A 14,346-nucleotide genomic window follows, 5' to 3' on the forward strand; every position below is an offset into this window, starting at 1 on the left:
GGGTAGAGCTATAGTAATAGGGGATTCTATTGTAAGGGGAATAGATAGGCATTTCTGCAGCTGCAAACGAGACTCCAGGATGGTGTGTTGCCTCCCTGGTGCAAGGGTCAAGGATGTCTCTGAGTGGCTGCAGAACATTTTGGGAGGGGAGGGTGAACAGCCAGTTGTCGTGGTGCATATAGGTACCAACGATCTAGGTAAAAAACAGGATGAGGTCTTAAAAGCTGAATATAGGGAGTTAGGAGGTAAATTTAAAAAATAGGACCTCTCAGGCTTGTTACCAGTGACACGTGCTAGTCAGAGTAGAAATAGAAGGATAATTCAGATGAATACGTGGCGAGAGGAATGCTGCAAGGGGGAGGGATTCAAATTCCTGGGACATTGGAACTGGTTCTGGGGAGGTGGGAACAGTACACCTGGGCAGGACCGGGACCGATGCCCAAGGGGGAGTGTTTGCTAGTGCTCTGGGGGAGGGTTTAAACTAAAATGGCAGGGAGTTGGGGACCTGAGCAGGGAGACAGAGGCAAGGGAAACAAGGAAAGAAGCAAAAGACAGGAAGGAGAAAAACAAAGGTGGCAGTCAGAGAAATCAAGGGTTTAAATCAAACATGGCCACAGTAAATAATAATTCTAAAAGGTCTAAGAGCATTAAAAAAAAAAACAAGCCTGAAGGCTTTGTGTCTTAATGCGAGGAGCATTCGTAATAAGGTGGATGAATTAGCTGCGCAAATAGAGGTAAACAAATATGATATGATTGGGATTAGGGAAACCTGGCTCCAGGGTGACCAAGGCTGGGAACTCAACATCCAGGGGTATTCAATATTCAGGAAAGATAGACAAAAAGGAAAAGGAGCTGGGGTAGCATTGCTGGTTAAAGAGGGGATTAACACAATGGTAAGGAAGGATATTAGCTCTGATGATGTGGAATCTGTATGGGTAGAACTGAGAAATACCAAGGGGCAGAAAACGTTAGTGGGAGTTGTATACAGACCCCCAAACAGTAATGCTGAGGTTGGGGATGGCATTAAACAGGAAATTAGAGATGTGTGCAATAAGGGCACAGCAGTTATCATGGGTGACTTTAATCTACATATAGATTGGGCCAACCAAATTAGTAACAATACTGTGGAGGAGGATTTCCTGGAGTGTTTACGGGATGGTTTCCTGGACCAATATGTCGAGGAACCAACTAGAGATCAGGCCATCTTAGACTGGGTATTATGTAATGAGAAAGGATTCATTAGCAATCTTGTTGTGCGAGGCCCCTTGGGTCGGAGCGATCATAATGTGATAGAATTCGTCATTAAGATGGAGAGTGAAGTAGTTGACTTGGAGACTAGGGTGCTGAATTTAAATAAAGGAAACTACGATGGTATGAGGCGCGAGTTGGGTAGGATTGATTGGGGAATGTCACTCAAAGGGTTGACAGTGGATAGACAATGGCAAACCTTCAAAGATCGCATGGATGAACTACAGAATTTGTTCATCCCAGTTTGGCATAAAAATAAAACAAAAAAGGTGACTCAACCGTGGCTAACAAGGGAAATTAGGGATAGCATAAGATCCAAGGAGAGGACATATAAATTGGCCAGAAAAAGCAGCAAACCTGAGGATTGGGAGCAGTTTAGGATTCAACAAAGGAGGACAAAGGGATTAATTAAGAAAGGGAAAATAGAATCTGAGAGTAAGCTTGCAGGGAACATAAAAACTGACTGTAAAAGCTTTTATAGATATGTGAAGAGAAGAAGAATGGTGAAGTCAAGCGTAGGTCCCTTGCAGTCAGAATCAGGGGAATTTATAATGGGGAACAAAGAAATGGCAGACCAACTAAATACATACTTTGGTTCTGTCTTCACAAAGGAGGACACAAATAACCTCCCAGAGATGTCGGGGAACATAGGGTCTAATGAGGGGGAGGAACTGAATGAAATCAGTATTTGTAGGGAAATGGTGTTAGGGAAATTGACGGGATTGAAGGCCGATAAATCCCCAGGGTCTGATAATCTACATCCTAGGGTACTTGAGGAAGTGGCCCGAGAAATAGTAGATGCATTGCTGGTCATCTTCCAAATTCTATAGATTCTGGAACAGTACCCATGGATTGGAGGGTAGCTAATGTTACCCCACTATTCAAAAAAGGTGGTAGAGAGAAAACGGGGATTATAGACCGGTAAGCCTGACATCGGTAGTGGGGAAAATGTAAGAGCAGAGCACTTGGAAAACAGTGACAGGATCAGACAAAGTCAACATGGATTTACAAAAGGTAAATCGTGCTTGACTAATCTGGAATTGTTTTGAGGATGTAACTGGTAAAATAGATAAGGGAGAACCAGTGGATGTGGTGTATTTGGACTTTCAGAAGGCTTTCGATAAGGTCCCGTATAAGAGATTAGCGTGTAAAGTTAAGGCATATGGGATTGGGGGCAAGGTATTGACTTGGATAGAGAATTGGTTGGCAGATAGACAGCAGAGAGTTGGAATAAACGGGTCTTTTTTCAAGTGGCAGGCAGTGACTAGTGGGGTACCGCAGGAATCGGTCCTAGGACCCCAGCTATGCACAATATATATTGATGTAAAAAAAAAAAAAAATCAAATCAAATCAAATCAACTTTTATTGTCATTGTTTGTGCACAAGTGCAGTACAACGAAATGTAGGCTTGCGGCTCCCGAGAGTGTACATTTGAATTAAGACATTTAAACATTCAACATACATTTGGCTTGTAGTATATTAACATAAACATAACCATAATAAAGTGCATTGGCAGATGTGCAGGCTTTAGAGTTTATTTGTGGAGTTCAGTAGGATGACAGCCCTGGGAAAGAAGCTGTTCCTAAATCTGGTCGTACGGGTGCGAATGTATCTGTAGCGTCTCCCAGATGGCAGGAGGGCGAACAGACTGTGGCTGGGGTGGGTAGGGTCTTTGATGATGGACCGTGACCTCCGTAGACAGCGTTTCTGGTATATGTGCTCTATGGTCGGTAGCCGGGTGCCGGTAATGCGTTGGGCAGTTTTGACTACCTGCTGCAGGGCTTTCCGGTCATAGTAGCTACAGCTGCCATACCATACTGTGATACAGTTTGTCAGGATGCTCTCTATAGTGCAGCGGTAAAAGTTAGAGAGGATCAGGGGTGACAGGTTACATCCCTTCAGCCTCCATAGGAAATATAGGCGCTGCTGGGCCGCCTTCACCAGAGAGGAGGTATTGAGGGACCAGGAGAGGTCTTCCGTGATGTGGACTCCGAGGAACTTAAAGCTGTCCACCCTTTCCACCACAGCCCCATTGATGTGGATGGGGGTGTGACTTCCGCCTTTGGACTTCCTGAAGTCCACAATGATTTCTTTGGTTTTCTTGATGTTAAGGGCCAGGTTGTTATCGGCGCACCACTTCACGAGATGCTGGACCTCCTCCCTGTAGGCTGACTCATCGTTGTTTGTGATCTGGCCTACTACCGTGGTGTCATCCGCAAACTTGATGATGGTGTTGGAACCATTAACAGCCACAGTCGTGGGTGAAGAGGGAGTAGAGGAGGGGGCTCAGCACACATCCTTGCGGGGCCCCCGTGTTCAGGGTCGGGGGGGGGGGGGAGGTGTGGTTACCTAATTTGACAGACTGGGGTCTGTTTGTTAGGAAGTCCAGGGTCCAGTTGCAGAGGGAAGTGTTCAGGCCAATTGTTTGGAGTTTGGTGGCCAGCTTGTTGGGGACGATAGTGTTGAATGCTGAGCTGTAGTCTATGAACAGCATTCTGATACAGGTCTCCTTACCATCTAGGTGATTCAGTGCCGAGTGTAGAGCAGTTGTGATTGCATCCTCCGTTGATCTGTTTGCACGATAGGCAAACTGGTGTTGGTCAAGAGAGGCAGGAACACTGGCTTTGATGTGGGCTAAGACCAGTCTCTCTCAACACTTCATTATGATGGGTGTGAGTGCGACAGGTCGATAGTCGTTCAAGCACGTCACAGCCGTTTGCTTTGGCACAGGAATAATGGTAGCGGTCTTGAAGCATGTAGGGACTACTGCCTGGGCCAATGACAGATTGAAGATGGCGGTGAAGACATCAGCCAGCTGATCGGCACATTCCTTGAGTACCCGTCCCGGGATGCTATCCGGTCCAGCAGCCTTTCGTGTGTTCACTCCGCGTAGAACACCCCTTACGTCGGAGGTCGACAGAGTGAGCACCTGATCTTCCGGGGGTGGCAAGGCTTTGGTAGCCGGCTCCCTGTTGTCCCTGTCGAAGCGAGCGTAGAAGTTGTTAAGCTCCTCCGGGAGGGAGGCATCGCTAACCGGGGGGCTGGTGTTTTTGCTCTTGTAGTCAGTGATGGACTGGATGCCTTGCCACATGCGCTGGGGGTCCGAGTTGTTGCGGAAGTGATCCTCTATCCGCAGTGTCTGTTTCCTTTTGGCAGTCCTGATACCCTTTTTTAGGTTGGTCCTAGCTGCACTGTAAGCCGCCGCGTCGCCAGATTTAAATGCTGCGTCGCGTGCTTTCAACAGTGAGCAGACCTCTCCGTTCATCCAGGGTTTCTGGATGTAGACGAGGGAACTAGATGTAATATCTCCAAGTTTGCAGATGACACAAAGCTGGGTGGGCGTGTGTGCTGTGAGGAGGATGCCGAGAAACTCCAGTATGATTTGGAGAGGTTGGGTGATTGGGTAGAAGCGTGGCAATATAATGTGGATAAATGCGAGGTTATCCACTTTGGTGTCAAAAACAGGAAGGCAGATTATTATCTGAATGGCAATAGATGGGGAGGTGCAACGAGATCTGGGTGTTCTTGTGCACCAGTCGCTGAAGGTAAGCATGCAGGTGCAGCAGGCGGTTAAGAAGGCAAATGGTATGTTGGCCTTCGTAGCGAGAGGGTTCGAGTACAGGAACAAGGGTGCCTTGCTGCCGTTGTACAGGGCCTTGGTGAGACCACACCTTGAGTATTGTGTGCAGTTTTGGTCGCCTTATCTGAGGAAGGATGTTCGTGCCATGGAGGGAGTGCAGCGAAGATTCACCAGGCTGATACCTGGGATGGCAGGAACGACGTATGAAGAGAGATTGGGTCGATTGGGCTTATATTCGCTGAAGTTTAGAAGAATGAGAGGGGATCTCATTGAAACTTATAGGCCTAGAAATTGGGTTGGTTGTGCCGGCGCTAAGCGCCTAAAGAGACCTAGAATTGGGGCGAAGCCCTATGTTGGGACGAGCGCTATGAGGATAGCGCCGACTCAGAAATTGACTATACATTTAGCGCCTGCGCTACAAACGGCTCATGACGTCATTTCAGTGTGCAACGCCTTTTAGGAGCGCCTGAGCGCATATTGGGTGGCGCCCGGAGCCTTAGCGCCCAGCGCTATTAGTGACAGTTCGAAGGAGGGCTAACAGGCCCTTCTCGGAGTAAGGCGGCGCTATTTAAAGGGGACAGCTCTAGTGCAGAATCTTCTGCCACTTGGCCTGCTCATTGCGATCGCTGCTGGAGAGAGTTGGCGAGCTAATGTGGAGCGGAGTTCTGGGATTTGAGCTTTACAGTACTTGGGACCTTCAACCCTGTCCGAAGCACTTGCAGCACTACACCTAAAAGCCTTTTGACCAACTGGCATCGGAATGGGAGCTTGTTTGGAGGGCGACGGCCTCATCGCCCAACACTGTGAAGGGGCAGAGAGACGGCGGGAGAGAGGGCCGGGATTGGCCAGAAGGAGGAGGGGCAATGGAGGTCAGCCAATCTGACGGGAGGCTGCGAGGGTCTTTAGGCAGCAGGTGACAAGCCTTGACATGTCGGAGGAGCAGTGTTTGCGAAGGCTCCGAATCTGGAGGGACATTGTTACTGATCTGTGCCATCTGCTTGGTCAGGATCTGCAGCCGCGTGAACGCTGCAGAACCTCTCTGTCCGTGATGGCTACATTGACTGAAGACCTCCATTTTTATGCCAATGGCTCCTTTCAGTCAGCCATTGGGGACAATGCGACTGTCGCTCAGGCTGCAGTCCGCTGTTGCATCCGGCAAGTGACAGATGCCCTTTATAGGCGAACGCGTCCATTCATAACCTTCCCTCAGACCCTGCACAAGCAGGAGGAGGAGGAGGAGGAGGAGGAAGATGGAAGGGCTGCTGAAAGTGGAAGGTCCATTCGTCAGAGGCTCCTCGACTCGTCTCGACACCCCTGTGGCGGAACGATGAGAGTCTTACCTCATGGGCACTTTGGATGTTTGAGGGCCTCTGCATGCCAGCATCACTGAAAGTAGTCACATGCACCAAGCAACATTTAAACTTCTGTTTATTGACACAAAAGTCTTTCATTACAGCTAAACAACGTAAAGTGAGCAGAAACCATCACTGCCAAAATAAAAGTGACCTGTTCGGCAAAGCAGCAAAACTCAACAAAAATCTGCACCTATAGCAGCAGGTGAGGGTGTCCGTGAATTTGGACAAACAAACGTCTCCGCACCTCCCTCTACAACTGGCCCCTTGAGGGAGAACGACTTCTCGTTCGCGCCCGGCCCCTTCCTTCCCTGCTGCTCCTACGTAATTGCACCCCAGTGGCGGCCTCAAGGCTGGGGGAAGCTTGCCGACTGTCTGGATGCGCAGAAGCCCCTGAGGTACGGCCTGGCCGACCTCTGGGCTTGGAGGGTGCGGATGCGGGATGCTTGCTTTGAGCATGGCTGGGAGCAGTGTGGCCTGCAGGTGGTGGCAGCTGCAATGCAGGCGTCCCAGCGCTGGCATGTGCAATGGTCTCCTGACAAGAGAGGACACCTGCACCATGGTCGGAAACACACTGGCTATCTGAGGGGAGCGGTTCGGCTCATCCGCCACAATCGCAGGCTCCACGGATTCCTGGCCTTGTACGGGAGTGGAAGGGCCCGGGGTGATCCTGTCTGATGCAGAGAGGTGGCTGCAGTGAGACATCGCGTTGCGTCAATCTGGCTGTGGAGGAGCCCAGCAAGTGAATGCGTGGCAACAGTGAGGACCTGTGTGCCAGGTGCCAGTGCTTCGGAGAAGGCCTGGACAGTTCTTCCCATGGCTTCGGACAAGGCAGGAGCCGACCGCTCCACTGCCTCGGACAAGCCCTGCACAGACCTTTCCAGGGATTGTCCGAAGCCCTGAACAGTCCTTTCCATTGCCGACTCAAAGCCGTGGACAGTCCTCTCCATTGTTGGGCCGAAGCCCTGGATAGTCCTGTCCATTGTGGCCCCGAAGCCCTGGATAGACCTGTCCATTGTTTCCCCGAACACCTGGAGAGACCTCTCCATTGTTGCGCCAAAGCCCTGCAGAGTCCTCTCCATTGTTGCCCCGAAGTCCAACATACTCCTAGCCAATGAATCTATTGACTCGGGCATCTTCTCCACTGCAGCCATCAGCTCCGTGTGTCTGACCCGGGCCTGTTTGCTCATCTCTGCCAGGTCTGCACTCTGTGCAGCAGTCATGATGACCTGCCTTGCCCTGCGGGGAGACGGTGGCCGAACTTGCCTATCCCCCCTGCGTTGCTCCATGCCGCTTGGTCCGGCAACTGGTTCATCCTCAGAGCCACCCCCCTCCCCTCCAGGGGACTACTATCCCCAGTCTGAAGATGTCTCGGCTCCCCGGATTCTGCAACAGCTGGTCCGGATTCCTCCTGGTCCTCGCCTCCGGTGGCGCTGGCACTGGCAGCTTCAGCGCGTTGAGCCCGAGTTGGTGCTGCTTCATCTGAAAGTGGGAGGTGGAAGAGTGGCTTTAGCAAAAGGACAGGTTTGCTGAAAGGCATGCCAGATTGCGGCATGGCTCTGACATGGCTGCACACTGAGGATGCATGCTGGCGGGGGGACCAAGTGGAAGGCAACAGGTGGAAAAGGTGAGTGTCTTACCCTCGCTGTCGGTAATGGGGTTGGCAGATGCAGTGGTCACTGGACCAGACAGACGTCCTCCAAGTGTCTGGTGCACTCTCTCCTCCAGATCCGTGAGAGTGACCACTTGTGCAGGTCCGCCACCGGTTCGACGCTGTTCTTTTCTAATCTGCGCCATCTTCGACTGCAGGGGAAAGAAGGGGAGGTTCTGTTACATGAGGCCTTGAGACATCATCGCATGCCCCCCATGGTGCAAGAGCCCTTACATGAGGCCTTGAGACATCTGTCCATGTGTCTGCCCAGAAAGGGCCATGGGTGCATACTGACAGATGGCCAGTGGCGCATCATTGCAGCAGGGTGCCCGAAATCAGCTGCAGATGGAGGGAAGCACAAGTTTGGTAAACCATCACTCACCCTAACGATCCGTGTCAGGTCGTTGAATTTCTTCCTGCACTGAACAGGGGTCCTGGTCGCCATGCTGCTGGAGTTGACCCTCACAGCAACCTCCCTCCAAGATCGTCGGTAAGCCTTCTGATTTGGCCTCTTGCCATTATCCGGGTACAGCACCTGTCGACGGTGTTCAACTGCAGCCACCAATTGGTCCAGAGCCTCAGTGCTGAAGCGCTCTGCTCTCTGCCTAACCTTCTCCATAATGATGAACTTTGTACCGCCAGACAAGGGCGAGCGCCGAATCTGAGGCCTACAGGGCGTTGGGTGTTGAAGCTCAGTCTGACTGACCCACCCCTTTAAGAGCCGGCCGGCGCCTGCAGGTCTCGTGCTTTGCCGTAATTGAGTTCACCTGCGCTGCGCCCGTCCGCGTCGAAATTGAGTAGCGCCTGACCTTTTGCGCCTTAAGAGCACTGTGCAACGGCTGATTTAGCGCCTGAATCCCCTTTGGGGGCGATGGAACCCAATATCGCCCCAGGCGCGGATAGCTCTCGTCTGGCTATAAACTTAGCGCATCGCCAGTTCTAACGCCTCAAGCGGGGCTATACCCAATTTCTAGGCCATAAAATTCTAACAGGACTAGATGCAGGAAGGATGTTCCCAATGGCCGGGGAGTCCGGAACCAGGGGTCACAGTGTAAGGATAAGGGGTAGGCCATTTAGGACAGAAATGAGGAGGAATTTCTTCACCCAGAGAGTGGTGAACCTGTGGAATTCTCTACCACAGAAGGCAGTAGAGGCCAATTCATTAAATATATTCAAGAAGGAGTTAGATATATTTCTTAAGGCTAAAGGGATCAAGGGATATGGAGAGAAGGCAGGGGCAGGGTACTGAATTTGGATGATCAGCCATGATCTCATTGAATGGCGGAGCAGGCTCGAGGGGCTGAATGGCCTACTCCTGCTCCTATCTTCTATGTTTCTATGTGCACCCCCTTCAGGATTGTACCATTTAGTTTATATGTCCTCTCCTCATTCTTTTTACCAAAATGTATCACTTCACACTTTCCTGCGTTAAATTTCATCTGCCACATGTCCGCCCATTTCACCAGCCTGTCTCTCTTCCTGAAGTCTATCACTCTCCTCCTCATTGTTCACTATACTTCTAAGTTTTGTGTCATCTGCAAATTTTGAAATTGTGCCCTGTACACCCACATCCAAGTCGTTAATATATATCAAGAAAAGCAGTGGTCCTAGAACCAACCCCTGAGGAACACCACTGTATACTTTCCTCCAGTCTGAAAAACAACCATTCACCTCTACTCTCTGTTTCCTAACGCTTAGCCAATTTCGTATCCATGCTGCCACTGTCCGTTTTATTCAATGGGCTTCAACTTTGCTGGCAAGCCTATTATGTGGCACTTTGTCAAATGCCTTTTGGAAATCCATGTACACTAGGTCAACTGCATTACCCTCATCAACCCTCTCTATTACCTCGTCAAAGAACTCAATCAAGTTAGTTAAATACGATTTGCCTTTAAGAAATCTGTGCTGGCTTTCCTTAATTAATCCACACTTGTCCAAGTGACTGTTCATTTTGTCCCGGATTATCGTTTCTAAAAACTTTACCAAGGTCAAACTGACTGGCCTGTAGTTGCTGGGTTTATCTTTGCACCCTTTTTTGAACAATGGTGTAATATTTGCAATTCTCCAGTACTCTGGCACCACCCCCGTTTCCAAGGAGGATTCGAAGATTATGGCCAATACCTCCGCGATTTCCTCCCTCAATTCCCTCAGCATCCTAGGATGTATCCCATCCTCTCCTGGTGATTTATCTACTTTAAGTACAGCCAGCTTTTCTAATACCTCCTCTTTATCAATTTTTATCCCATCAAGTATCTGCACTACCTCCTCCTTTACTATGTCTACGGCAGCCTCCTCTTCCTTGGTGAAGACAGACGCAAAGTACTCGTTTAGTACTTCAGCCATACCCTCTGCCTCCAAGCGTAGGTCTCCTTTTTGGTCCCTAATCGGCCCCACCCCTCTTACTATTTATATGCCTATAGAAGACTTTTGGATTACCTTTTATGTTGGCTGCCATTCTATTCTCATACCCTCTCTTTGCCCCTCATTTTCTTTTTCACTTCTCCTCTGACCTTTCTATATATAGCCTGATTCTCCGATGTATTTGCAACCTGACATCTGTCATAGGCGCCCTTTTTCTGCTTCATCATATTCTCTATCTCTTTCGTTATCCAGGGAGCCCTGACTTTAGTTGCCCTACCATTCCCCCTTGAGGGACTGTATCTCGAATATACCTGAACTATTTCCTCTTTAAAGGCAGCCCATTGTTCCATTACAGTTTTGCCTGCTAATCTTTGATTCCAGTTTACCCGGGCCAGATCCGTTCTCATCCCACTGAAATTGGCCTTTTACCCCCCCCAGTTAAACATTTTTACTCTAGATTGCTCCCTGTCCTTTTCCACAGATAATCTAAACCTTATGATACTATGATCACTGTTCCCTAAATGTTCAGCTACTGACACTTGCTCCACTTGACCTACCTCATTCCCCAGAACCAGATCCAGCAATGTCTCCTCCCTCGTTGGGCTGGAATCATATTGATCAAGAAAGTTCTCTTGAACACACTTCAGAAATTCTTCCCCTTCTCTGCCCTTAACACTATTACGATCCCAGACTATTTTTGGATAGTTGAAATCCCCCATTATTACTACTCTATAGTTCTTGCACTTCTCTCTCATTTCTCTGCAAATTTGCTCCTCCATATCTTTCCCACTATTTGGTGGTCTATAGAATACACCTAGTTGTATAATAGCACCTCTATTATTTCTTAACTCTAGCCATAAAGATTCTGTTCTTGACCCCTCCAGGACATCTTCCTCTCCAGCACTAACATTCTCCTTGACCAATACTGCCATACCACCTCCTATCTTTCCCGAACACTTTATAACCAGGAATATTTAATACACAATCCTGCCCTTTTTTGAGCCAGGTCTCCGTCATTGCCACAACATCATATTCCCATGTGGCTATTTGTGCCTGCAGCTCACTTACCTGGTTTATTACGCTTTGTGCGTTCACATACATACACTGTAAACCCATCTTAGACCATCCTGTATTCTCTCTTCGTTTGACCCCACCTAATACCTTACTATTTCTTACTTTAGTGCTCTCTGCCTCTCCCAATCCTTTCAGCACTTTATTTCCCCTTTCTAATGTTACATCCTGGTGCCCATTCCCCAGCGAAATTAGTTTAAACCCTCCCCAAAAGTACTGACAAACCGCCCCACGAGGATATTGGTTCCCGCCCTGTTGAGGTGCAACCAGTGTGGTCTGTACAGGTCCCACCTCCCCCAGAACCAGTCCCAATGCTCCAGGAATCTAAAGCCCTCCCTCCTGCACCATCTCTCCAGCCACGCATTCATCTGCGCTATCCTCCTATTTCTATATTCACTAGCACGTGGTACCGGGTGTAATCTGGCGAGTCCTGCTTTTTAATCTCTTTCCTAGCTCCCTGAAATCTGCCTGCAGGACCTCATCCCTCTTTCTACCTATGTCGTTGGTACATGTATGGACCACGACTTCTGGCTGTTCACCCTCTCGCCTCAGAGTGTGCTACAGCCACTCTGTGACATCCTTGACCCTGGCACCAGGGAGACAACATCCTGGAGTCACGTTTGCGGCTGCAGAAACGCCTGTCTGCTCCACTAACTATCGAATCCCCTACCACTATTGCTTTCCCACTCTTCTTCCTACTACCCCCCCATGTAAAGCTGAGCCACCCGTGGTGCCGCAGACTTGGTTCTGTCTATACTCCCCAGAGGAACCATTGCCCTCACCAGTACTCTGAACCGAATACTGGTTGGAGAGCAAGATGCACTCGGGACTCCTGCACTACCTGCCTGGTCATCCTCTTCTGTCTGGTAGTCATTCGTTCCCTTTCTGCCTGCACACTCTTTATCTGCGGGGTGACCACCTCCTGAAACGTACTATCCACGAAGCTCTCAGCCTCACGGATGCACCGCAGTGACGCCAGTTGCTGCTCAAGCTCCAAAACCCAGAGCTAGAGCTCCTCCAGCTGACGACACTTCCTGCACATGTGGTTGTCCCGTACAATGGAATTGATATTGGGAGTAGAGGAATTGGATTTGATGTGGTGCTGCAAGATGTTGGGTAATACATTCCAGGTCCTTGCCTATTATTAGAAATGTTGACACAAATTTGAACCTGGAAGTAATCGGTCTACTCAATGCCACGCAACATGCAGCATTCCTGAATTAAGGAAAGCTTAATTCATGAATATGTTTCTAATAAAATAATTTCTGATAATGCCCCAGTTGCATGGAGAATTTTCTGCAAGTTTTTACCATATCTGTAATTTATTTTATTGCGAACCAAGTAAAACTGATAACATTGCAGTGGATCAGATTTACAATAATTTCTTTAAAATGTTACATGGGGTTAGACTACCCTTACTGACTGGTTGTATGCTAGTTAAGTGTATGTCCATACTTACATAGAAATACAAAGGTTACAACATGAAAATAGGCCATTCGGCCTAGCAGTGTTGGCATTCACTCTCCGTGAGAAAATAGTTCTAATCACTTTTACCCACCTTGTTCCCAGATCACTTCAACCCCCTTTCCTTTGTCCACCTATCCAATTTAATTTTGAATGTTGACATAGTTTCTGACTTAACCACTAACCTTGTAAGTGAATTCCACAGTCTCTCAACTGAGTAAAGACCATTCTTCTACCTGCTGTTCCGTATCTCTTACAGGGATTGATAGGATGGATGCTGGGCGAATGTTTCCCTTGGCTGGGGAGTCTAGAACCAGGGGGCACAGCCTCAAGATAAAGGGTAGAACATTCAGGACTGAGATGAGAAGAAATTTCTTCACACACACGGTGGTGAATCTTTGGAATTCTGTACCCCAGAGGGCTGTGGAGGCTCAGTCATTGGGTATATTCAAAACAGAAGTCGATAGATTTCTGACTAGTAATGGCATCAAGGGATTTGGCAATAGGGCTGGTGAATGGAGTTGAGGCAGAAGATCAGCCATGATCTCATTGAATGGCGGAGCAGGCTCAAAGGGCCGAATGGCCTACTCCTGCTCCTATTTCTTATGTTATTTAATCCTGTATCTATGGTCCCTTGTTCTTGACCCCTCAACTACTGGATATAGTCTACTTCTATCTACCCTGCTCTATCCTTTTGTAATTTTGAACACTTTTATAATATTACAGATACGGAAGCATAGTGCTTATGTTACTGGACTAATGATCTGGAGACATGAGTTCAAATCCCATCATGACAGCTAGGGAATTTAAATTCAGTTAATTTAAATAAAGCTGGAATAAAAAGCAAGTATCAGTAAGGGTGACCATGAAACTACTGGATTGTCGTAAAAACCCATCTGGTTCACTAATGTCCTTTTAGGGAGGGAAATCTGTTCTTACCCGGTCTGGCCTATATGCGACTCCAGACCCACAGCAATGTAGTTGACACTTACCTGCCCTCAAATGGCATAGCAAGTCACTCGGTTATAACAAACCTCTACGAAGAATAAATCCGGACGGATCACCCGGCATTGACCTTGGCACCGGCTTCGGACACGACAACAGCACACCAGCCCAGTCAACCTTGCAAAGTTCTCCTCACTAACAGCTGGGGACTTGTGCCAAAATTGGGAGAGCTGTCCCACAGACTAGTCAAGCAACAGCGTGACATAGTCATACTCACAGAATCATACCTTTCAGCCAATATCCCAGACTCTTCCATCACTATCCCTGGGTATGTCCTGTCCCACCGGCAGGACAGACCCACCAGAGGTGGCAGCACAGTGGTACACAGTCTGGAGGGAGTCTTCAACATTGACTCCAGACCCCATGTAGTCTCAGCATCAGGTCAAACGTGAAAAAGGAAACCTTCTGCTGATTACCACCTACCGCCCTCTCTCAGCTGATGAATCAGTACTCCTCCATGTTGGACACCACTTGGAAAAAGCACTGAGGGTAGCAAGGGCATAAAATGTACTCTGGGTGGGGGATTTCAATGTCCATCGTCAAGAGTGGCTCGGTAGCACCACTACTGGCCGAGTTCTGAAGGACATAGCTGCCAGACTGGGCCTGCGGCAGGT

General features: G+C 48.8%; 1 protein-coding gene across 8 annotated transcripts in view; it reads left to right on the forward strand.

Moving 5' to 3' along the window:
- The window catches only part of nckap1 (NCK-associated protein 1), a 247,554-nt gene that overhangs the window by 179,715 nt on the left and 53,493 nt on the right, over positions 1-14,346 (forward strand). Inside the window, exon 29 of one of the 8 annotated variants that reach the window (XM_085985938.1) lies at positions 12,987-13,267. The exons of the other annotated variants lie outside the window; for them this stretch is intronic. Within the exon in view, the coding sequence (XP_085842064.1) occupies positions 12,987-13,252 (266 nt within the window). The 3' untranslated portion in view covers positions 13,253-13,267. Of the gene's footprint in view, positions 1-12,986; positions 13,268-14,346 lie in introns of those variants that run through there. 8 annotated transcript variants of the gene reach the window in all.

Source organism: Somniosus microcephalus, chromosome 4 (assembly GCF_052327205.1).
Source record: "Somniosus microcephalus isolate GS21.2 chromosome 4, FLI_Smic_1.0, whole genome shotgun sequence".
Classification (NCBI taxonomy): domain Eukaryota; kingdom Metazoa; phylum Chordata; class Chondrichthyes; order Squaliformes; family Somniosidae; genus Somniosus; species Somniosus microcephalus.